General features: G+C 41.5%; 1 protein-coding gene across 4 annotated transcripts in view; it reads left to right on the forward strand.

The window, feature by feature from the left end:
• Nucleotides 1-19190, forward strand: part of ryk (receptor like tyrosine kinase) — a 359220-nt gene extending 340030 nt beyond the window's left edge. For all 4 annotated transcript variants that reach the window (XM_078563543.1, XM_078563545.1, XM_078563544.1 and 1 more), the window contains 2 exons: nucleotides 16684-16820; nucleotides 17947-19190. In XM_078563543.1, the coding sequence (XP_078419669.1) occupies nucleotides 16684-16820; nucleotides 17947-18058 (249 nt within the window). In that variant the 3' untranslated portion in view covers nucleotides 18059-19190. The remainder of the gene's footprint in view (nucleotides 1-16683; nucleotides 16821-17946) is intronic.
• Nucleotides 19191-25094: the final 5904 nt, after the last annotated feature.

A 25094-nucleotide genomic window follows, 5' to 3' on the forward strand; every position in this document is an offset into this window, starting at 1 on the left:
CTGCCCAACATCCAGGCCATGCTGCAGCCCAAGAAAACCAGACACCCCAGCAAGGTCAAAGAACAAGATCAGATAAAAAAGCGTAGGAAGGTGGTGTCCTGTGCTGAAGCAGCAACCTGGGAGAAACAGAATCTGTGGCAGGATGAGCAGCTCCTCAAATTCTGTCTCCCATTTTGGAGGCTTTGGAGGAGCCTCGGCCAATGCCCTTGTCCAATAGGTACGAGGTTCTTGCTCCTGGTGTGGATGAGGGCACACACACGACTGCAGGGTGGATGAGCGAACTAACCACAGCACTGTGGTACAGTGTGACATTCAAGTGTGGGGGAAAAAAGAGAAATGTAGTGGCAATGGGATGTAGTTAGGGGGATAGATACTGTTCTCTGCAGCAAAGACAAAGGCTGTGTTGCCTACCTGGTGCCAAGGTTAAGGGCATCTCTTCTGGGCTGGAGAGGAACTTGGAGTGAGAGAGGAAGGATCCAGTTGTCGTGGTCCACGTGGATACCAACGACATAGGTAGGACTAGGAAAGAGGTTCGGCTGAGGGATTATGAGCAGCTCGGGGCTAAATTAAAAAGTAGAATCACAAAGGTAATAATCTCCAGATTACTACCCGAGCAAATTGACATATGGTAAATTAGATTAGAGAGGTAAACGCATGGCTTAAATATTGGTGAGGGAGAAATGGGTTCCGATTCATGGGGCACTGGCACCGATACCGGGGAAGGAGAGAGCTGTTCTGTTGGGACGGGCTTCAATTGAACCATGCTGGGTCCAGTGTCCTGGCAAATCATATAACGAGGGCTGTAGATAGGACTTTAAACTAATTAGTGGGGGGAGGGTTCAATTGATGGGAAGTTTAAAAAATCAAAAAGAAATGAGAGAGCAGAGGTGCAGGGTAGTGAAGAGGCGAACGATAATCAAAGTGTGACAGGAAGAGGCAGAAAATATAAGTAGAAGAGTGCAGCAGAAATTAGAACCAGAAGGAGTAATAATAGTAAAAAGTCAAAGCTTAAGGCTCATTGTCTGAATGCACTCAGCATTTGTAACAAGATAGATGAGTTGACAGCACAAATAGAAATAAATGAATATGACTTGATAGCTATTACAGAGACATGGCTGCAGGGTGACCACAACTGGGAACTCAATATTCAAGGGTATTCAACATTCCAAAAAATAGGCAAAAAGGAAAAGGAGGTGGGGTAGCTTTGTTAATAAAGAAAGACATCAAAGAAGTGGTGAGTAGTGATTATAGGTGCAAAAGATCGTGATGTGGAATTAGTTTGGGTGGAAATAAGGAATAGCAAGGGGAAGAAGTCATGGGTGGGAGTCGCGTGTAGGCCCCCAAAGAGTTACCTCACTGTAGGACAAAGTATAAATCAGGAAATAATGGAGGTGTGTAAGAAGGGTGCTACAATTGTCATGGGTGATTTTAATCTGCATATTGACTGGACAAATCAGATTGGCAGGGGTAACATGGAAGACGGATTTGTCGAGTGCATTAGGGACTGTTTCTTAGAGCAATACGTTGCTGAACGTACCCGGGAACAGGCTATTTTAAATATAGTAATGAGTTGAGATTAATAAGAGATATTGTAGTTAAGGATCCTCTAGGGGGTAGCGATCACAACATGGTAGAATTTCAAATTCCGTTTGAGGGCAAACAAACCAGTGTCCTCAACTTAAATAAGGGCAATTAAAGAGGTATGAGGAAAGAGTTGTCTAAAGCTGGCTGGGAAAATTGACTAAGGGGAAGGTCAGTGGATGAGCAGTGGCAGACATTTAAGGAGATATTTCATAACACTCAGCAAAAATTTATCCCGTTCAAAAAGAAGGACCTGATGAGAAGGAAGAACCACCCGTGATTAACAAAGAAGGTCAAGGAGAATATCCAATCAAAAAATGAGACATACAAAGAGGCGAAAACTAGTAGTCCAGAGGATTGGGAATCAAAAGGCAGTCTATTATTTAAAAGGAGAGAGAGAGTCCAGATAAGTGCAGCACAGAGGGATCTGGGTGTTCTTATGCATGAAACGCAAAATGTTAGTATGCAGGTGCAGCAAGTGATTCAGAAGGCAAATGAAATTTTGGCCTGAATTGCTGGGGGGTTGAAGTTTAAAAATAGGGAAGTCTTGATACACCTGTACTGGGTGTTGGTGAGGCCGCACCTGGACTACTGTGTACAGTTTTGGTCCCCATATTTATGAAAGGATATACTGGCATTGGAGGCAGCTCAAAAGAGATTCTCCAGGTTAATTCCAGGGATGAAAGGGTTGATTTACCAAGAACAGCTAAACAGGTTAGGCCTTTATTCATTAGAGTTTAGAAGAATGAGGGGTGATCTTGCTGAACCGTACAAGATTCTGAGGGGGCTTGACAGGGTAGATGTTGAGAACATGTTTCCACTAGTGGGGGAATCTCGAACTAGGGGACATAGTTACAGAATAAGGGGACACTCATTTAAAACTGAGATGTGAAGGAACTTCTTCTCTCAGAAGGTGGTGAATGTCTGGAATTCTCTATCTCAGAGTTGTGGAGGCTAGATCCCTGAAGGTATTTAAAGAGGAGGTAGATAGATTTTTGAAATATCGGGGAGTTGAGGGCTATGAGGAGCTGGCACGAAAGAGGAGCTGAGGCCTGGAGCAGATCAGCCATGATCTTACTGAATGGCAGGGCAGGAGGCTTGAGCGACCGAATGGCCTACTCCTGCTCCTATTTCTTATGTTCTTATGCACTCGCTGCTGCTCCAATCAAAATACACAGGAGCGACTTTTCATGCATTTTTTGCTCCCATCTATGAGTTTTGTTCTTGTGAGGTTTCCAGGGTGAATTCGCCCGCTGTCCCTTTCTATTTTCAACCATGTTAGTGCATTCAAAATTTCAAAGTTTCAAAAGGTTACAAATTACTTCAATAATTTAATAGCAGCAACAAAAATAAAAGTAACAATTTTAAAATAGCTATCAATCAATAACACAACACCAACAAACACAACAAACTTAATAAAGTATTTACCAGATTAGTACATTCACAGCAAGGTGATCAGTGAGTGAGACTGAAAGGGGAGAGATTACTCTGCATGAGAGGGGCAGCACCCATTCCTCACCTCCTCCTCTCCCCCCCACCCACCCACCCACCGCAGTTCTGACATGAAGGGCACAGCCTCTGTGCTCGACATGTTGATTGGTATCAGGGCATTGGGAGCTGGGTTCCTGAAGCTGCTCCAAGGGGACATGGGAGAAAGTTGTATTGCAACTGCCGATTGACTGCATCATTGGAGGATCATCCTCAGCAGCCAGGTCAGTTAGCTTGATTTTTTTTCCTTTGGTAATTCCAACATTTCATTTTTGGCTCGCTTTTTGCAGTTCTAATTCCTTTGTTTTTTGTCATTGTTGTTTGTGGAAAATGTTTGTTTGGTTATAGTAGGAGGAATATTAAGCAGTGAATTATCAATATGGAAGATCTCATGCTGAGCACAGGATTAGAACCATGGTGAGGTTGACACACAAATCAGGGTCAGCTTGTATTAGACACTGAAATGGATCTTCAATTTAATATTGACTGTTAGTGTTCTGTTGTTTTTAATTCACTTAATTTTAAAACTGAATAATATTACTCTAACGAAGAATGTTGGGCAATTTTTGCACTACGTGCTTTCCCTGGGAGCAATTTGTTGCCCCTGTAACTTTAAAATGTTGAAATAGCTGGCTGCAGGGATAGCGGATGCATTGGTGATCATCTATCAAAATTCTACAGCCTCTGGAATGGTTCCTGTAGATTGGAAGGTGGCAAACGTGACCCCACTGTTTAAGAAAGGAGGGAGAGAGAAAATGGGGAACCACGGACCTGTTAGTCTGACATCAGTAGTAGGGGAAATGCTCGAATCTATTATAAAGGATGTGATAACGGGACATTTAGAAAATAATGGTTGGATTCAGCAGATTAACATGGATTTACAAAAAGGAAATCATATTTAGCAAACCTGTTGGGAGTTTTTTTGAGGATGTAACTAGCAGAATAGATAAGGGGGAACCGGCAGTTGTGGTATATTTAGATTTCCAGGAAGCTTTTGATAAGGTCCCAGATAAGAGATTAGTAAACAAAATTAAAGCACATAGGATGGGGGAATATACTGGCATGGATTGAGAACTGGTTAACGGACAGAAAACAATGTAGGAATAAATGGATCATTTTCAGGTTAGCAGGCTGTGACTAGTGGGGTACCACAAGGATCAGTGCTTAGACCCCAGCTGTTCACAATCTATATCAATGATTTGGATGTAGGGATCAAATGTAATATTTCCATATTTGCAGATGACACAATACCAGGTGGAAGTGTGAGGAGGATGCAAAGATGCTTCAAGGGGATTTGGAGAGCCAAGTGAATGGGCAAACGTTTTTCAGATGGAATACAATGTGGAGAAATGTGAGGTTAACCACTTTGTTAGAAGAAACAGAAAGACAGGTTGTTTCTTAAATGGCGAGAGGCTGTGAAGTTTTGAACTTCAAAGGGGCTTGGGTGTCCTTGTTCATGAGTCACTGAAAGCTAACATGCAGGTACAGTGAGCAATTAAAAAGGCAAATGGTATGTTGGCCTTAATTATAAGAGGATTTGAGCATAGGAGTAAAGATGTCTTACTGCAATTATGTAAAGCCTTGGTGAGACCTCACTTGGAGTATTGTGTGCAATTTTGGTCTCCTTACCTAAGGAAAGATACACTTGCCATAGAGGGGGTGCAACAAAGATTCACTAAATTAATTCCTGAGATGGAGGGATTGTCCTGTGAGGAAAGATTACATAGACTGGAACTTTATTCTCTGGAGTTTAGAAGAACGAGAGGTGATCTCATTCAAACATAGAAAATTCTTACAGGGCTCAACAGGATAGATGCAGGAAGGATGTATCCCTTGACTGGGGGTGGTCTCGAACCAGGGGACACAGTCTCAGAATAAGGGGCAGGCCATTTAGGACTGAGATGAGGAGGAATGAGGTGGTGAATATTTGGAATTCTCTGCTCCCGGGGGCTTTTTTTTAATTCATTCATGAGATATGCGCATCGCTGGCTAGGCCAGCATTTATTGCCAATACCTAATTGCCCTTGTTCAGAGGGCATTTTAAGAGTCAACCATATTGCTGTGGGTCTGGAGTCACATGTAGGCCAGACCAGGTAAGGACGGCAGATTTCCTTCCCTAAAGGACATTGGTGAACCAGATGAGTTTTTACAACAATTGACAATGGTTTTATGGTTTCCTTTCCTAAAGGACATTGGTGAACCAGATGGGTTTTTACAACAATTGACAATGGTTTTATGGTCATCATCAGACTTTTAATTCCAGATTTTTATTGAATTCAAATTTCACCATCTGCCATTGAGGGATTCAAACCCAGGTCCCCAGAGCATTACCCTGGGTTTCTGGAATACCAGTCCAGTGACAATACCACTATGCCTTCCTGAGGCTCAGTCATTGAGTATGTTTAAGACTGAGATTGATAGTTTTCTATATATTAAACACATTATGTAATACGGGGTAGTGCAGGAAAATGGTATTGAAGCAGAAGATCGGCCATGATCTCATCGGATGGCAAAGTGCCTTGAAGAGCTGAATGGCCTACTCCTGATCCTATTTCTAATGTTCTTATGTTCTTGTTATGATCAAGGTGTACCTGGTGATTTTGGCTAAGTTTGCTAATGACACAATGATGGCCAATATTGTAGGCAGGTATTAAATAGATTGTGAATAGGTAAAACTGCAGCAAATGGATTTCAGTGTAGGTAAATGTGAGGTTGTCCACTTTGGGCCAAAAAGAATTGAGCAGAGTACTTTCTCAATGGTGAAAAACTAGAAAGAGTGGAAGTCCAAAAAGATTTGAAGGTCTGGTTACATAATCATTAAGATGTCTTGAACAAGCACAGAAAATAATCAAAAAGGCTAATGGAATTCTCTGTATCTCGAACTAGATTACAAGCGGGTAGAAGTCACACTTCAGCTACAGAAAGCCCTGCTCAGACCACACCTGGAGTACCAAGGGCAGTTCTGGTCACCACATCTTAGGAAGGATATATTGGCCTTGGAGGGAGTGTGGCGTAGATTTATCAGAATAATAATTGCACTCTAAGGGTTAAATTGAGTCAAGATTATGCAAATTAAGGTTCTAGTCCCTGGAATTTAGAAGGTTATGGAGTGATTTGATGAAAGTTTTGAAGTTATTCAGGGGAACTGTTGGGTAGAAAGAGAGAAACTGTCTCTGTTGTTTGGGGTGTCTGAGGAATATAGCCGAAACATTAGAGCCAGACCTTTCAGGGGTGCAATTAGGGAACACTTGTATATCCAAAGGGTGGTAGAATTTTGAAGCTCTCTTCCGCAAACAGCAATTGGGCTGCGGCAGTTGTTAATTTCAGTTCTGAGTTTACTGGATTTTTGTCATCCAAAGGTATAAGAGATACAGGACAAAGGCAGGCATCTGGATCAGTCATGATCTCACTGAATGGCAGAACTGGATCAAGGCACTAAATGGTCAACTCCTGTTCCATTGTAGAATTGCAAGATGGAAATGGGTTACATAAATGTGATGTGCAGTGACTGCAAACTGAAGGTAGGAAGAGACGATCTGAATTAACCTAGATTACATTGAGAGCCAAGAAGGTATTGCCTCCTAATAGACACTGTGGTGTTAACATCGAACAGCCACCAACCAATGCTGAGGTGTATTATTAGTAGTGGAGGAAGAGTGAGGAGATTAAGCTGGGGAACTAGTGGAGGGTATGCAGTGGATTGAGAGGAGTCAAGCAGGAATGGATAGTCAACCATGAGGCAACAGATCCTGATGTCCAAAAATAGCTGGAAAAACTCAGCAGGTCTGACAGCATCTGCGGAGAGGATGATGAAGAGTCATACGGACTCGAAACGTTAACTGTCTTCCTCTCTGCAGATGCTGTCAGACCTGCTGAGTTTTTCCAGCTATTTTTGTTTTTGTTTCAGATTTCCAGCATCCGCAATAATTTGCTTTTATCCTGAAGTCCAGTCGGGTCTTTATAGTTCATGACAGCAGAGGGGTGTGGATGATTCAAAAAGAAATCTAAAGGCTAACAATGATCGTGAAGCAAGGAGAGAGTGAAAGGTCAATCAAAGGAATCAGGTCCAAGGAAACAGCTGTAGAGTTGTGTGGGATGCACAAAATCTGGAGCAGTAGCAGAAGCTGGAAAGAGCAGCCAGAACTATGGACAAGTTCAGCACAAAGTTGCAGACTGGGCATTTAAATGTAAATTGATTTCAATTTAGTCAAGTATGGCCAGAACTGAAAGAGTACATCTATAAGAAAAAGCTAAACAGGCTGGGACTCTCTCTTATCTAGGCAAGGACTGAGGGTAACCACACAGAGGTATTTTAAATTATGGAGGGGTTCAATAGGATAGATGTAGCTATGTTTTCATTTATTGTGAAGTTCGGAGCTAGCGCCATAAATATAAAACACTTGCTGATGAATCCAACAGGGATACAGGAGGAACTTCTTTATCCATTGAGTGGTTAGAGTATGAAATTCACCAGAGCAGGGAGTATTTGAGTGAATAGCATAGATGCATTCAAGGAGAAGCTAGATAATTATATGAGAGAGATGGGAATAGAAAGATATACTGATAGGGGAAGACAAAGTAAGGTGGGTGGAGGCTCCAGTGGAACATTAACCAGTGTCCATCTGTCATGAAGCTCACATTCACCAGTCTGAATGTCTTCTTGAAGACCACCCTGCCAACCCCCACCCACTTTACAGACACCCAAGCTTGCCCTGACTCCTGAGCTTGGTTTTAAGGTGCAGCTTGTACCTATTACAATGCAAGTTATTTGGGGCTGTTGCTATGATATGGCAGGCTGTATTTGCCAGGCTGACCAAATCCCAGGGTATCAGGCTGTCACAACAATTTTGCAATTTGTATTTATTACGAGAGGCTTGTGCATTGAAATCAGAAGTAATGATTCCGCTACCATCTTCACAGATTTTGAAGATTAAATTAAAGCATTTATTAACAAAAGAAAAGAAAACTTAAACACATAAGATCACAGTTACACAGCTGCATTTAGTTTTATAACAGTTCCCATAGGATTTCTACTTAACTAGACTCCCAACTACACACCCCTTTTAAGCAACAGTCCAAATAGATTCTTAATCTATAAAACATACAGCAACATTACCACAAGCACCCATTGCTGCTATAAGGAAGTTATCTCACAACTTCTTTATCCCTCTCACTCAACAATGGAACTCCAAGGCTTTTCAATACAACCTTGCTCTCTGGAACAGCAAATTTCTCTGGGGTGGCGAGAGGCTGTTTTACATAGGCCTGTTTCACACAGTGCATGTTTCAATACAGCTTTCCATCTTTCTTTAAATATATTTTCCTCTCCTTTGATCTGTAAATCCCATTATTTCAACCTTTCTTTGGAAGTTACTTTTCCCAGAATATAAAAATCTTTCATGTTGTCCTTATAGCCAACGCTTACGGGAAAAATAAACTTAATAACTTTGCCTTATTTATCTTGCCAGTTGTAAACATCTTATCATGTCCCTTTAAAAACCAAACAACTTCTCAACTTATCTAAAAATGCAAATTCCATTCACACTGTATCTGCTGGGATGTCATCTTAGCTTACCCCATCTCCATTTCAAAATGCCTGTTTACACCTAACCCCTTTTGATGATTCAAACTTTGCAAACTAGACACATACACACACACACACACACACACACACGCCATAAGCCTGATTCAGTATTCCCACAGTAATATTAGGGAAAAAAAATGCATTTACAGTCACTAAAAGCCCATTTGTACCTCATCCAGGCAAATGGAGAGTATTCCAATACACTCCTGACTTGTGTCCTGTAGATGGTGGATGGATTTTGGGGAGTCAGAAGATGAGTTACTCACTGCAGAATTCTAGGCCTTTGACCTAAACCCTTATAGCAACAGTATTTATATGGCTGGTCCAGTTAAGTTTCTGGTCAATGGTAACCCCGCTCAGATGTTGGTGCCAAATTCAGCAAGGTTATTGCCATTGACTATGGGCAATGATTAGATTCTCTCTTGTTGGAGATGGTCATTGCCTGCCTCTTGTGTGGCATGAATGTAACTTGCCAGTTATCAACCCAAGCCTGAATATCATCCTTCCAGGTCTTGCTGCAAATGAGCACAGACTGCTCCATCATCTGAGGAGTTGTGACTGAGGTTGACAGGTGGAAAATAATCAAGGGACAGTTTGGCATGGGGGACCATACAGTTGGGGGTGGTGGTGCTGGTGAAGCTGTGAGAGTGGTGGGGTGGTTGGTGGTTGGGGAACCTGTGACTGGGCAACTCGGAGGAGAGTGCAGTGTGCATGCAAAGGTACGTACTTTGTGAAAATCAAGGATCTAAGATATGGTTCAAACAACATCCCAGCAGCAATAACCCAGATCACGAGATAACCACCTCAAATATAGGACAGTCCTATAAAATCCAGGACAGTTGGTCACTCTGGATACCGAACACTCTGCAATCATCAGTGAACATCCTAGCTTCTGACCTTATTTTGGAGGGAAGGTCATTTATGGAGCAGGTGGAAATTGTTGACTCTAGAACACTGTACTGAGGAAGTCCTGCAGTAATATTCTGGGGCTGAGATGATTGGCCTCCACAACCACCTTTTATGCCAGGAAAGACTGGTTTGTGGAGAGTTTTTCCCTTTATTCCCTTTGACTTCCATTTTGCTGGGGTCCCTTGATGCCACACTCAGTCAAATGCTGCCTCGATGCCCAGTGACTTTACTTTTGCCTGAGGTACCTAGCACCACAGATGCCAGTCTTCGACCATTTTGATTAATTCCATGTGATATCAAGAAACGGCTGAAGGCACTGGATAGTGCAAAGACTATGGGCCCTGAGAATACTCCGGCAATAGTACTGAAGACTTGTGCTCTAGGACTAGCTGGGCCCCTACCCAAGCTGTTCCAGCACAGTTACAACATTGGCATCTACCCAGCAATGTGGAAAATTTCCCAGGCATGTTGATCGACAAAAAACTGGACATATCCAATGCAGCCAATTGCCACTCCATTAGCCTCCCCTTGATTACAGCAAAGTGACGAAAAATGTCATTGACATGCTATCAAACAGAACTTACACAGCAATAACCTGCTCACTGATGCACAGTTTGGGTTCCACCAGGACCACTCAGCTCCTGACCTCATTACAGCCTTAGTCCAAATATGAGGTGAGAGTTCCTGCCCTTGACATCAAGGCAGCATTTGACCAAATGTGGCATCAAGGAGCCCTAGCAAAGTTGAAGTCCGAGGGAATTGAGGAGAAAATTCTCCACTGGTTGGAGTCGTAACTAGCACAAAGGAAAGGTGGCTGTGGGTTCTTAGAGGTCAGTTATCTCAGCTCCAGGACATCACTGCAGGATTTCCTCAGGGTAATGACCTAGGTCCAACCATCTTCAGCTGCTTCACCAATGACCTTCCTTCCATCATAAGGTCAGAAGTGGGGATGTTCGCTGATGATTGCACAATGTTCAGCACCATTTGCGACTCCTCAGATACTGAAGAACATGTCCAAATGCAGCAAGACCTGGACAGTATCCAGGCTTGGGCTGACAAGTGGCAAGTAACATTCGCGCCACACAAGTACCAGGCAATGACCATCTCCAACAAAGAAAGAATCTAACCATCGCCCCTTGGCGTTCAATGGCATTACCATCACTGAATCCCCCACTATCAACGTCCTGGGGGTTACCATTGACCAAGAACTGAACTGGACTAACCAACAACAACGCTCAAGAAGCTAGACACCACCAAGACAAAGCAGTCTGCTTGATCATCACCCCATCCACAACTTTAAGCATCCAGTTTGTGTACTTTCTAAAGGATGCAATGCAGCAACTCACCGAGGGTCCTTTGACAGCACCTTCCAAATCCATGACCTCAACCACCTAGAAAGACGAGGGCAGTAAATACATGGCAACACCACCGCCTGCACGTTCCCCACCATCCTGACTTAGAACTATATCGCCGTTCCTTCACTGTTGCTGGATCAAAATCCTGGAACTCCCTTCCTAACAGCATTGTGGGAGTGCCTGGCTCACCACCACCTTAGAACGCCCACATTTTGTGAAAGAATTCTAAAAAAGCTGAATCCCCAGCACTGATCCTTGTGACATTGGCCTGCCAAGTTGAAATTGCTCCATTTATCCCTACTCTGCTTCCTGTCTATTAATCAATCCTCTATCCATGCTAATATATTACCCCCAACTCCATGAGCCCTTATCTTGTGCATTAACCTTGGTGCCTTATCAAATGTCTTTTGGAAATCCAAGTATACTACATCTACTGGTTCCATTTTATCTACCCTACTAGTTATATCCTCAAAAACTCTAATAAATTTGTCAAACTTGAATTTCCTTCTCATAAAACCAAATTATAGTATGATCAGACTTCATCATCTGATCATACTATGATTTTCTAAGTGCGTTGTCAAGAATTCCTTAATAGATTCTAGCACTTCCCATGACTGAAATCAGGTTAACTACCTGTAGTTCCCTGTTTTCTCTTCCTCCTTTCTTGAATAGCAGTGTTATATTTGCTAACTCCCACTCTGCTGGGATCATTCTAGAATCATGGGGATTTTGGAAAATCACAGCCAGTGCATCCACTATCTCTGCAGCTATCTCTTTGAGAACCCTAGAAGGTAGGTCATCAGGCCCTGGGTATTTGTCAGATTTTAGTTCCTTAAGTTTTTCCAGGACTATTACCAAGATTTCCTCACTCTTTCTTGCCTCTAGGTTACTCTCTATTTCTGATATGTAACTTGTGTCTTCTACTGTGAAGACTGACAAACTATTTGTTCAGTATCTCTATCATTGCCTCATTCCCCATGATTTCTCCTGTCTGTGCTACTAAAGGACCAACATTTATTTTAGCCACTCCTTTTTTTATACTTGTAAAAACTCTGTGGCAACCTTTGACCCAAAAGCAATGCAGTAAGGAAAATTTGTAATTGCTTTTAAAATGTCTGTGGAATGGGTAATTGTTTTTAAGAATGCTTGAAAAGGACTTTTATAAGTTTGCATCGTAATTGTAAAGTGATCAATTGTAATTTCATTGGTATTAAGAAATACTGGCCCATGTGACCTGGTGACCCTTGACCTGAAGCAGTATCAGCAAGAATGAAGTTAAGACCAAAATCGATGTGGCTAGGCCCAAAGCAGAGCTGCTACAGAACAGAGTTCAGAGAAGGCACATTTATAAGGAGATGTATGTAAAGCAGGACAGAAAGATGAAGAGTAGGTTAAGAGCAGGGACTGTGAATCGGACAGTTTTACTGCTGAGGTTTGCTAAAGCCAACCAGACTATTTAATGGGGTTTATTAAATGACTCAGATAAAAGAAAACTCTCGGGAATTTTTGCCACCAAGACTGCCATGAACCTAGCCAAAGAGATTCTGCCGGACTGACAACCATTTCCAGGGGTCTCTGAAGGAATACGACTGCCAGTGAACACGACTGGAGGGCCGCATCGATTGAGTGGGAAAGTGAGCTATCCTACATATCACAGGCTGAGTTAAAGAATTTTGGAACTGAACAGGTTGCCACATGTCTGTGGAGAGTAATGCATGTGGTTATGATTGTGTACAACGTGTTTTTGTATCAACCATTTAAAGTGAAATTTACCTTTTTATTTGAAGTATCATTTGTCTGTCAACTCGTGTTATATCCTCAAAAACTCTGAAAAATTTGTCAAACATAATTTCCTTCTCATAAAACCTTGATTTCCTCACTCTTACTTCCCTCCAGGTTACCCTCTATTTCTGATATGTAACTTGTGTCTTCTGTGAAGTTAGCGTTCGTTCCAATTCATGTTAAAGTAAAAGTTACAAAAACTGGAAAGTTGTTGGTAATTTCTTCATTTTGAGATCATTCAGTAAATTGGGTTATTTTGGTTTATGATTTCCCTATGGAGGTCGTAACAGCTCTTACAATCTGCTTTTATAGCCCTTGATAGTTTATTCTATTTTTCTTCTTTATCAATTTGTTGGTGGTCCTTTGCTGTTTGTAAAATGCTCCCAATCATCGGGCTTACGACTATAAGAACGACTGTTCTTTGCAATATTATATGCCCCTTCTTTTAGTCTAATACTATCCTTAAACTCCTTAGTAAGCTTTTTTTCCCTTTTTTGCTGAGTTTTGTTTTTCAATTAAATGTAATTTTGTTGAACATTTTGAATTGTTTCTTTAAATGTTTTGCACTGTTTATTTACCATTGTACCTTTCAGTTTATTTACCAATCAACCTTAGCCAGCTGTTCACTCATACCCATATAATTAGCTTTGTTTATGATTGGTATATGTAGAAGTCAATTGTATTATGATCACTATTTCCCAGTGGATTTTTTACTAAGGAATTACTAATTATCCCTGCCTTAGTGCACAATACTAGATCTAAAATAGCTTTATCTGGTTTGTTCCACAGTGTATTGCTCTATGGAACTATCAGAAAACATTCTAGAAACTCAACATCTAGACCACCTTTGTTTATTTGACTTGTCTTTGTTACAAGCTCCAATAATTTCTTGTTGAAAGCTCTATCCAACGGTATAATTTTTAGTTCTTCCTTGGGATGTGAGTAAGGCTGCAAGGCCAGTATATGTTGCTCATCCCTAATTGCCCTCGAGAAGGTGGTGGTGAACTGCCTGTTGAACTGTATCATGTGGTGTAGATACACTTAGTGTTCTCAGGAAGGGAGTTTCAGGATTTTGACCCAGCAACAGTGAAGGTAATGATAATAGTTCCAAGTAAGGGTGTTGTGTGGCTTGGAGGAAAACTTGCAGGTGGTGGTACATCTACTTCTCTTGTCCTTTTAGGTGGTAGAGGTTGTGGGTTTGGAAGATGCTTTTGAAGGAGCCTTGGTGTTGCTGCACTGCATCTTATATTTTTTTATTCATTGGATATGGCTAGACCAGCATTTATTGCCAATCCCTAATTGCCCTTGTTCGGAGGGCATTTAAGAGTCAACCACATCTGGAGTCACATGCAGGCCAGACCAGGATGGCAGATTTCCTTCCCTAAAGGGTATTAGTGAACCAGATGGGTTTTTACAATAATCGGCAATGGTTTCATGGTCATCATTAGACTTTTAAGTCCAAATTTCTATTGGGTTCAAATTCTGCCATCTGCCATGGCAGGATTCAAACCGGATCCCCAGAGCATTACCCTGGGTCTCTTGGTTACTAGTCCAGCGACAATACCACTTCGCCATCGCCTCCCCATATATGGTACATACTGCTGTCCCTGTGCGTGGAGTGAATGATTGTTAAAGGAAGTGGATGGGGTGCCGGTCAAGTGGCTGCTTTGTCCTGGATGGTGTCAAGTTTCTTGAGTGTTGTTGGAGCTGCACTCATCCAGGCAAGCAGTGAGTATTCCGTCACACTCCTGACTTGTGCTTTGTAGATGGTGGACTGGCTTTGGGGAGTCAGGAGGTGAGTTAATCACCTTCAGAATTCCCAGACCCTGACTTGCTCTTGTAGCCACAGTATTTGTATTGCGAGTCCAGTTCAGTTTCTGGTAAATGGTAAGCCCCCACCCCTCAACCAGGATGTTGATAGTGGGGGATTCAGCAATGGTAGTGCCATTGAATGTTAAGGTGCGATGGTTAGTTTCTGTCTTGTTGGAGATGGTCATTGCCTGGTATTTGTGTGATGCACATGTTACTTGCTGCTTATCAGCCCAAGCTTGGATATTGTCCAGGTCTTGCTGCATATTAACACAAACTGCTTCAGTATCTGAGGGGTAACAAATGGTGCTGAACATTGTGCAGTCATGGGCAAATATCAATTTCTGACCTTATGACGGAAGGATGAAGCAAGTGAAGATGGTTGGGCCTAGGACACTACCCTGAGGAGCTCCTGCAGCAATATCTTAGGACTGAGATGATTGGCTTCGAACAACCACAACCACCTTCCTTTGTAATAAAAACAGAAAATGCTGGAAAAACTCATCAGGTCCGGCAGCATCTGTGGAGGGAGAAACAGAGTTATCGTTTCGAGCCCATATGACTCTTCTTTATCTTCCTTTGTGCTAGGTATGATTCCAACCAATGGAGAGTTTCCCCCTTAATTCGCATTGACTTAATTTTGCTAGCACTCCTTGTTACCTCACTCAACTTGATGTCAAATGCTACCTTGCTGTCAAGGGCAGTCACACTAACCTCACCTCATCTCTTCAGTTCAGCTATTCTATCTATTTTAGAACAAGACTGTAATAATGTCAGGAACTGAATGGCCCTGGCAGAACCCAAATTGAATATTGGTGAGTAGGTTATTTCTGAATAAGTGCCACTTGATAGCACTGTTGACAACACCTTCCATCACTTTGTGCCTGTTAAGACCATGTGAGGAGGGGTAAAAATGATTCTCCTATTGTACCCTCTGGGTCTGACTATAACTGGGTTTTTTGTGAATTTAGAGAGGATATGCTTTGCCAATACTGCAGGAGTCCTACTGTTTATGCTTTCAGTTTGTAAACAATTAGTCAGACAAGTTTTCTTATGTTAAGCAAAGAAAAAGATGTCTATTGAAACTATTTTCCGAATTTAAAAAAACACAATAAACCACAGCCACGCATTCCCTGGGCACGCACACACAATCACTGTCTCACACTCTCACAAACACTGCCTCACACTCACGCAATCACTGTCTCTCACACACGTGTGCACACACTCTCTCTCACATTCACTCACTCTCACGCACACTCACACACACTCTCGTACTCACTTGCACACACACTCTCTCACTCACGTTCACACACTCACTCTCTCTCATACTCACATGTTCACACACGCACTCTCACACACGCGTGCTCGCTCTCTCTCTCTCTCTCTCTTACACACACACATTCTCTATCTCTCTCTTTCACACTCACACAGGATAAGGTTAGCAGCAACAAGGCAAATGTCTCCGAGCCCTTTCTCACTCACGTCACGTCAGTCCCGATGGCGTAGCTTTTCAGCTGACCAACTAACAATAGCTGGTTCATGATCTGGTCCTCTGATACTGGTTCTCAACTCTTTTTCATGCTTGAGCTATTCACATCACTTTTAGGATTTAGTTCCTTTCAGCATGGATCAGTATTTCTTATTTTCCAAGAAAATTACAATTGATCCCTTTACAATTGATGGGACCTCTTAAGTCCTTTTCAAACATTCTTAAAAACAATTACAGATTCCACAGACATTTTAAAGAAATCACATATTTTCTTTACTGTACAGCCTCAGGGTCGAAGGTCGTCACATATTCAACAGGCTGTTTAATTAGCAAATAGTAAATGTGTAACTAATTAAGTTACACTCTTGAAGTTTTGAGGGAAATGGCTAATATAAGCTCCAAATTCTAGGAAGCTGATATTATTGAAGTCTAAATACTCTAAAGAATCCTGAATTCAAACTTGATTATTCAAACAGAAGTTCTTAATAATAAATTCTTGCTGAAATGTATGGAAATGACAGTATGCAAGTTATTTTCCATAAATTTTCTATTTACTGTGCCCTACTACAAAAACCTGTTCTCTAAGCAAATAAAACAGTGATTCTGTAACTTCTATCCACCCCAGTTTACCACTATCAGATTCTCCTGGTACATAACATCTCAATATCTGCTTTTCTTCCTTTCAGTGGGCATTTGGAGTTACATTGTGGGAGCTTATGACTCTGGGACAGACTCCATACGTTGACATCGATCCTTTTGAGATGGCTGCTTACCTTAAAGATGGATACAGAATAGCCCAGCCAATCAATTGTCCAGATGAACTGTAAGTTACTGTAATTTTTAAAAGGCACTCTGTTTTATTTTTTAAATCTTGTTTAGCATTACACAACTGTTTAATTCAGTGCATCTGAGTGAACCAAGCCCCTAGATTAATGATGGGGAGGTGCAGCACAGTGCTGATTTATCACAGATTGATAGGCCACTGATTCAACCTATGGGACTACAATCTTGGCCATACCAGGTGAGAAAGGAGATGAAAGAGCAGAAGCTAAGAGCTCTTCCTTCATTCTCTAAAACAATTAGTGTCATCTTTTAGAGCATTGCTGATAGTTATTGAAATTGTATACCCTTGTTATTTATCTGGAAATACTTCTCACTGATATTATTTAAAACATTTTTATCAGATTTCCACCAACCCGTTCCCTGGATATTGGTAACCATCTCTTTGTCCATCATCACTCTTGAAAATCTGTCATGTATACCAGTGGAATGTCATCATGCTGAATCCCCTTCAAAACGGCTGTCAAAAGCAGGCCAGATGTCAAGAATTTGAAAGAGTTTTAGTGTTTTAAAAGCATGGCCTAATTTTAGCCAAACCTAAAACTGCCACACTTAAGCTTGGCAAAATAAATTATACAAAACAATTTAGGCGAAGGAACCTCTTTTGGAAAAGGGTCGTAATTGATTACAATTATGATGGGCATGATAAGCATGTTTATAAAGAGAAGTATTCTCTATTCGTCCTGATGTGGCTATAGCTGTCGAAAGACAGCAAGGAAGAGATCATATTCAATGTGATGTTTACTGCTCAAGCTAAGATGGTGGGTGAGGATTTAGCCTTTCTTAAATGACAATAAAGCTGTAATGAATAGTAACCTTGCCAAAATAAAGCAGTTTCCTTCTTGGTTCAGAACTATGAAGTTTATTTGTGATTTGAGGAAATAATTGTGGGCATGTAGCATCCCATACTACAGCAACCTGTAGGTAAGCGCCCTATAACGATTGTTGATCTCATTGCGGGAGGGTGGTATCAAGTGATCAGGATTAAGCAGTTGCTGTTAGTAACCTGGCCCCATCAATACAGCATTACATATCTGATCACTGATCCATGCCCCATTATATATCTGGTCCTGTAGTTTGAAACCATTTGTTTTGTATTTTCTTTACAGGTTTGCAGTGATGGCCTGCTGTTGGGCCTTGGACCGTGATGAGAGACCAAAGTTCCAGCAGCTAGTGCAGTGTCTGACTGAATTTCATGCTGCCTTAGGGGCCTATGTCTGAATCAAGGCTTTTGTCACACCTGAAATCTTCAATACTAAGAGCAGAATTAATAATAGAAATTAAGAAAATCAGGGGAAGTATTTCTTCTGAAGCAGAGTGCCTTGAAATGCTTTCATAGTTTTGTTTTGTAAAATATCTTGATAATGTGAGTTTTGGTATTTTATAACACAGCATCATGTTTACCTAAATGAGTAAGACTTTTAGTAAGCTCCGTTTCTGGGTGAGGTTCCTGGAGCAGCCAAATTTAATAGACTGAAAAGTGCCAATGTCAGTTGGACTTTGCACTCCATTTCTTAGCTCCTGTTGCCTGTATTTAAGGTAATTGGGAGCCAGATTTCTAAAATTTTTGTGAAACATATTTTGACAGGTTTTTTGAATGGCTGCTTATTTACACGACAGAGCAATTCCCCAAATGGTTCACTGCTTCAGAATCACAGAATTGTTACAGTGCAGGAGGAGACCATTCGGCCCATCGTGTCTGCACCAGCTCTCTGAATGAGCCATTCACATAGTGCAATTGGCCCGCCTTCTCCCCACAACCCTGCACATCTTCCTCTTCAAATAACAATCCAATTCCCTTTTGAATGCCTCGATTGAACCTGCCTCCACCACACAGGCAATGCATTCCAGAGCTTAACCACTTCAGCAAAGCTTTGGTTACTTTTCAGCAGTAATCAGAATCAAAAGATTCATTCCCATGTCTTGTGTAATTCCTAAACCTCCATGCACTTCAAAGTCTGTTTCCCATCATGTAGCAAACAGAGTTGGACCAGAGAAGGTAGTTGCTTGGTAACTACACATACAGCTTTTCACTCGTCTCAAAATGCGGTACGTTGGGTGTATTTTGAATTTTAGCACTTCCTGCCATAGTAAAGTCTAGTCAGTTACAAAGTGTCAATCCACTGATATACTTCACCTTTGACCTTCACTATGGAAGCTTTCTGTTCTCCGGTACGAGGTGGTTGGGATAACTAGGTTAAAGGCCTTTTTTGTAAATCCAAACCTTGTATATATTTTTGAACAACTCAATTGTCTGCTATTTCTAGTTGTCAACCTATGTTCATCTTTGTATGATGTACATCTTTGTAAAATGCAGAGGATATGATTAATAAAGCTGAGAAATCTTTCTGAATATTTGTACATACTATAATCTTGGGTGCGTTGTGGTAGTATTTAAACAGCTACTTTACTGTATTCTCAGTAATTCAGTCTTAACCTGCTTTGAGTACTGAAAATTGTAGAGTATACCTTAGGCTAAACAGTTAAGGATATTTGCATAATTATATTGTTAAAGTAGACAAGACTGCTTATAAAATTCATTAGTGAGGTTGAATAGCATCATGACTGTCCATAACTTGGTTCAAACTTTGGGGTACATAAACCCAAGATCATGTAATTGATGTGGTACTTTCACCATTGCTAAATCCAATAGAAAATAACAGAGCCACTCAAATATCAATTAAATAGCAGCTGTCAAATTCCAGTGGAGAGATGTTTTCTTTTCCACTCGTACCCTACAGCAGTTAATTAGGAATGCAAGGGATGGCATCCATCTTACTGTGGCTCAGTTCATAGCACCCTTTCCTTTGAATCAGAGGGTTGTGGGTTCATGTCCCACTCCCGGAAACTAAGAACTGTGATTGTACTCGAAAGAGTTGCAATCTGTGACTGTTGATAACTCTCAAGAATTTTTAAACATTTTAATGTATTGCGATGTGAAACTGTGCATGTGACATTTCCTTTAAGCTGAAGCTTCTCATGTTAAGTGTCTTCACTGAGGATAAATCCAGGAACTGGATACATCAGTACAGTGCCATTGGCACCAGTGCTTCAGATGCTGTTGAAGGTTCTGAAGCTCAGTCATTTGTTGTAGCTAACCTAACTGTGTTGTGGCACTTACCCTTGGTGTTATCTGTGATACAAATTTAGCACCATGCATAAGCTGCAAGCCAAATTGAAGGATGTCTAAATCAGTGCACATCTGGAAGTGTGCAAACATCAAATTCAAAATATGGAAAAGGTGTCTGTGCTAAAGCTACAGGTGTTGATTTGAGTTTTAGAATTTTTTTAAAAATCCTTATTTCAGGAATTGGATAAGGTACAAGTAGTCTTGCTCATTGAGCACTTGTACTTAAATTGGTCAACTCTTTCTCACATTTGGGCTTGGAAGAAGCACTGGATAGTTTTCATGGTTTGAAATTGTGTGTTCATTTTTCTATGGGAAATATGATGATGTGATTTTCGGAGAATGTTTTAGGGAGAAGCTTGCCTCAGAGAGGAGTTTTCCACAGCCCCATGCTGACTTGGTCATACTTAGGCAGCTAAGTCAGCCAGTAAGGCTGAGAAAGGAATAAAGCAATAGAAAAGCTAGGGATAAAAGCAAAATGCTGTGGATGCTGGAAATCTGAAACAAAAACAGAAAATGCTGGAAAACCTCTCTCTGAAGAAGAGTAATACGGACTCAAAACGTTAACTTTGTTTCTCTCTCCACAGATGCTGTCAGACCTGCTGAGTTTTTCTAACATTTTCTGTTTTTATTTCAGAAAGGCTAGAGAGTCTGCTAGAAATCATGATCCGTGTTGGTATCAATGACACGGGTATAAAAAGAGATGAGTCCTGCAGACAGGTTTAGGGGCTAGAAAATAAATTAATAAGAAGAACTTAAAAGATAGTAATCTCCAGATTAGTCCCAGTCTTAGGCACTAGTGAGTGCAAATATAAGAGGGTGGTGCAGGTGAATGTTTGGCTGGAGGGATGATGCAGAAAGGAGGACTTTAAATTCTTGAGCAGTGGTACCTGTAGAAGCCAGATAGTACCTTAACAGGGACAGGCCAATATCGTAGTGAGAATGTTTACCTAAGCATAGATTCAGAAGGGAGAGAAGCAAAGTTGGAAATGGAAGGGGGAAATTAGTAAAGGTGTGTTGGAGGCTGAGGACACAAAAAGTAGAAAGTAGGTAAGAAACTAATTTGCTCCTGCTGGCTGGTATATACTTCAATGTAAGGAGTCTAGTGAATAAGGCAGATGAACTGAGAGCACAGGTAGCCGCTTGGATGTCTCTTCTAGTTAAAGGTAAAGCAGAATGTCCTGGAATGGGGAATGGTAATCATGCTGAGCACTGCCCAGAAACTAGCCCATGCCATCTGGACAGAGGCCCAGGATGAAACTCAGAAACTCAAGTGTCAGGTTTCACAGTTTGATATGAAAGAGGGGCAGTTGACTGTGAGACCTGGAGGGGAAGACCAAAAACAACAGCTGCTGTGCCAAGCAGAGGGCGAGACTGTTTTTGTGTTGACCACCAAGCTGAATGCTGGTGAGAACAGATTCCCAGTTTGAAGAGATGAGACCTGTTGAGATTTTAAAGACCCAGGAGTCGCCAGAGGGTGCCATGCTGCTGGAGGTCAATTTGACTGAGCAAAGGGACTTTTAAAAAGGACACAGGAAGATTCTTCCTGGTGGGGCAGGGAGAAGAGAGCCTGTTGAATTGCCGGGAGGAATTTGGGACTTTATTGGAAGTCATATTACATATCTGGAAGTTACATATCTGCTGAGAGTTTTGTGTAAAGTATAAACATAGCCTGGGGCTTTCGGTTGTGTTAATTAGTTAATGGGAAAAATGCATTTTCTATAATTAATATATTAGTTGCCTATGAAGTAATGTTTAGTAGATGTTGATTTTAGTTTGTCACAGTAAAAGTCTTAAAATGTGAAATGCTGTTGTGCAATTTTTTGCATTGGCCACAGGGAAATTAACATTTTTAAAAGTTATCAGCCTTTACGGGGATCATAACAATAGCTATTGCTGAAACATAGCTTAAAGAAGGGCAGGAGTGGCAGTGCAACATTCCTGGTTACAGATGAGAGTGGAGGATATAAACAGGAGATTGCAATATTGGTTAAAGAAATTATTACAGCTGGGAGGAGGGATGATATACTAAAAGGAAAATCAAATGAGGTGTTACAGCTTGAACTGAATAAGCTGAGGTGTGATTGGGCAAAAGTGGACTGGCTTTGGCTACTTGAAGGGAAATCCGTGTCAGAGCAGTGGGATGCATTCAAGATGGAGGTATTGAAGGTTCAAGGAGATCAGCCATGATCTTATTGAATGGCGGAGCAGGCTCGAGGGGCCGTATGGTCTACTCCTGTTCCTATTTCTTATGTTCTTATGGAGGTAGTGAAGGTTCAGAACAAATATGCTTCCACAAAGAAAAAGGATAGGACACCTAAATCTATATCCTCCTGCATGTCGAGGATCATACAGGGTAGGATAAGACGAGAAAGGGAGGCTTATGTCAGATATTTGAGAGTTCAATACTGCAGAAAGCCTAGAAGATTATAGAAAATGCAAAGGTAACAACAAGGGATTTAGGAAAGCAAAGAGAGGACATTAAAACATATTGGCAAGTAAAATCAAGGAGAAACGAAAGATCTTATATAAATGCATAAAGAGGATAACCAAGGAAAGAGTAGGGCATTTTAGACCAGAAAGGTGACTTGTGTGTGGAGGTAAACAACGTGGGCATGGTTCTTAATGAATAATTTGGGGGAGTTGTGTTTGCATGTGTGTGAGGAGTTAAATCTCTTTGGGTCTGGATGCCATCATCATTCTGCCTTCATCCAGGTTTCACTGGGGTGGGATTGAAGGTACTTAAGCCAACCTACAACTGTATGATCCCTCAATTCTGGATTTAACAGTGAGAGCCCCTGTTTCCCTGGCTGTTGGGTCACAGTGGAAAGAACTTCTTCAAAGAAATTGGCAACTGGGAAGCCTTTGATTAGTTACACTGAAGGGATCCAGCTGTTCAAAGCTTTCGGAAAGTAAAATTGCTGTTTGACAGGTGATTACCACCTTCCTGGGGAGCACTTCATGTGTCTCACTTTACACACCTTCAACTGCCCTTTCCTGCTGCCAGCCTTCACCACAGCATGGGAACAGGTTATGAAGTTGCACCCTGCACCTCTGGTGAGGAACAAAAAGAGAAACAACACTAACATCAACACAATTTGTCTTCTTCACAGCTGTGTGGACCTGCACAGGGCAGAGGAGGGTTGACACACAGATCCAGCTGGAAGGAGATGAGACCCCCATCATGATCTACATCGGCTCTCTTGACACGCCTGAGCACCAGTGCCTCCCACAGTAGGTCATTGCTGACAGCTGCAGCCTCCTGGAGCAAGAGCTCCTTCCCTGTGTGCCTATAGCCATTGAGGTGCCTGTCACTAGAGAGCCACCTCCCAGGTCTGCCTGTCCTCAAGAGTTGCAAGTGTTTGCAATAACTGGTGGGGTCACAGAGAAGAACATCATTCATGGAGGATAACAGATGTGGATGTGAGAGAGCTATAGGCTGAGTGTGAGTGTTGGCTGCTCAGATGAAGATGTGTGGAGGTGCCTGAAAAGAGAGGAATGAGTGGTGCTGCAAGCTGTGTTGTTCTGAGCTAAACAAAATAAGTGACAGCCATTCACTGGTTCATTCCTCGAGGCAATGCCTTCACCAATCAGAGTCAAGCTGCCTGGTTTAAATTTCAAACAATGCTTGGCAGTTAACTGGCAGCCAACATCAGCTGGTGCATTCTCCATGGCCACGCCTTTACCAATCAGAGTCCATTTGCTAACAAATCAGCACTCTCTTCTCATGCAGTAGAAATTTGTTTCCTCATTGGTATCAGGGCAATTCGCAAGATGAAATGCTTCGACAAAAATTTATTTTTTTCAGCAATATTCAAGTTTAAAATATTAGTCTTGGACCCACTCCTCTCCCTCAAACTGAATGTAAAATCAACCATATTATGATCGCTACTACCTAGGGATGCCTTCACTATGAAGTAGTTTATTAATCCTATCTCATTGCACAATACCAGGTCTAGCATAGCCTGCTCTCTGGTTGGTGCCAGAATGTGCTGTTCTAAGAAACCATCCCAAAAACATTCAATGAATTCCTAATCTGGGCTACCTTTGGTCATTTGATTTTCCCAGTCTATAAGCAGATTAAAATCCCTCATGATTATCTCCCTACCTTTCTGACAAGCTCCCATTATTTCTTCCTTTATATCCCATCCTACCATGTAGGTACTGTTTGGGGGCCTGTACACCATGACCACAAGTGACTCCTTGCCTTTATCATTTCTCTTCTCTACATCCTGGGTTCCTGAACATAGGTCACCGCACTCTAATGTGTTAATACCATTGTAATTAACAGAGCCACCCCTCCACCTTTTCCTAGCTTCCTGTCCTTTCAGAATATCACATACCCTTCAATATTCAGGTCCCAATCTATGCCATCCTGCAGCCATGTCCCTGTAATGGCTATCAGATCATACTTATTTCTATTTGTGTTCTCAGTTCACCTGTTTTGTTTTGAATGCTACATGCATTCACATATAGAAACTTTAGTTTTGTCCTTTTATTATTTTTGTAACCTCTAGCCTTATCTGCTGATTTACTTAGGTTTGTCTCATATGCATCTTTCTTACAAATTTTGTCCAAAAATTTAAGAGCTTATCCAAACCTTCCTCAGTGTCCAAATGATAAGTCTCTAGCTCTGAAAATACTTTGCACCTGGTACTGTTTCTGGTGGGAAGCAAAAGTGCCAAGGCCATACCTTGCTTTTTCTTTGGCAAGGATGTAACCCGTGTCCATATATCCACTTCATTCTTCCGTTGGTCATAAGGTTCAGCTTCACAGAACAATGGTGGAAAATCATACCCTGATTCTTTACTCTTGGTTTCAGCCATTCTTCTCAAACATAACTCCAATAACAATCTTCTGTCTGAAAAGGCATCTTAGTTTCCAATCTTGACCTTTAGGCTAACCATCCTCAGCTACCTCTGAACAATGGCAATTAGGGATGGGCAATAAATGCTGGCCAACAGTGACGTCCATGTCCCGTGAATGAAAAAAATACCTGTGTCACATGACAGAAACTGGCTTGAGTTAAGAAATACCTGGAAATACCTTATTAATCCACAAGGACAGGACTAGGGGAGTTCAGTCTGAGATATGAAGTCATCTCTCGCCCAGCACAAAGTCACCACGGCA

Source organism: Cetorhinus maximus, chromosome 19 (assembly GCF_964194155.1).
Source record: "Cetorhinus maximus chromosome 19, sCetMax3.hap1.1, whole genome shotgun sequence".
In the NCBI taxonomy this organism is placed as follows: Eukaryota; Metazoa; Chordata; class Chondrichthyes; order Lamniformes; family Cetorhinidae; genus Cetorhinus; species Cetorhinus maximus.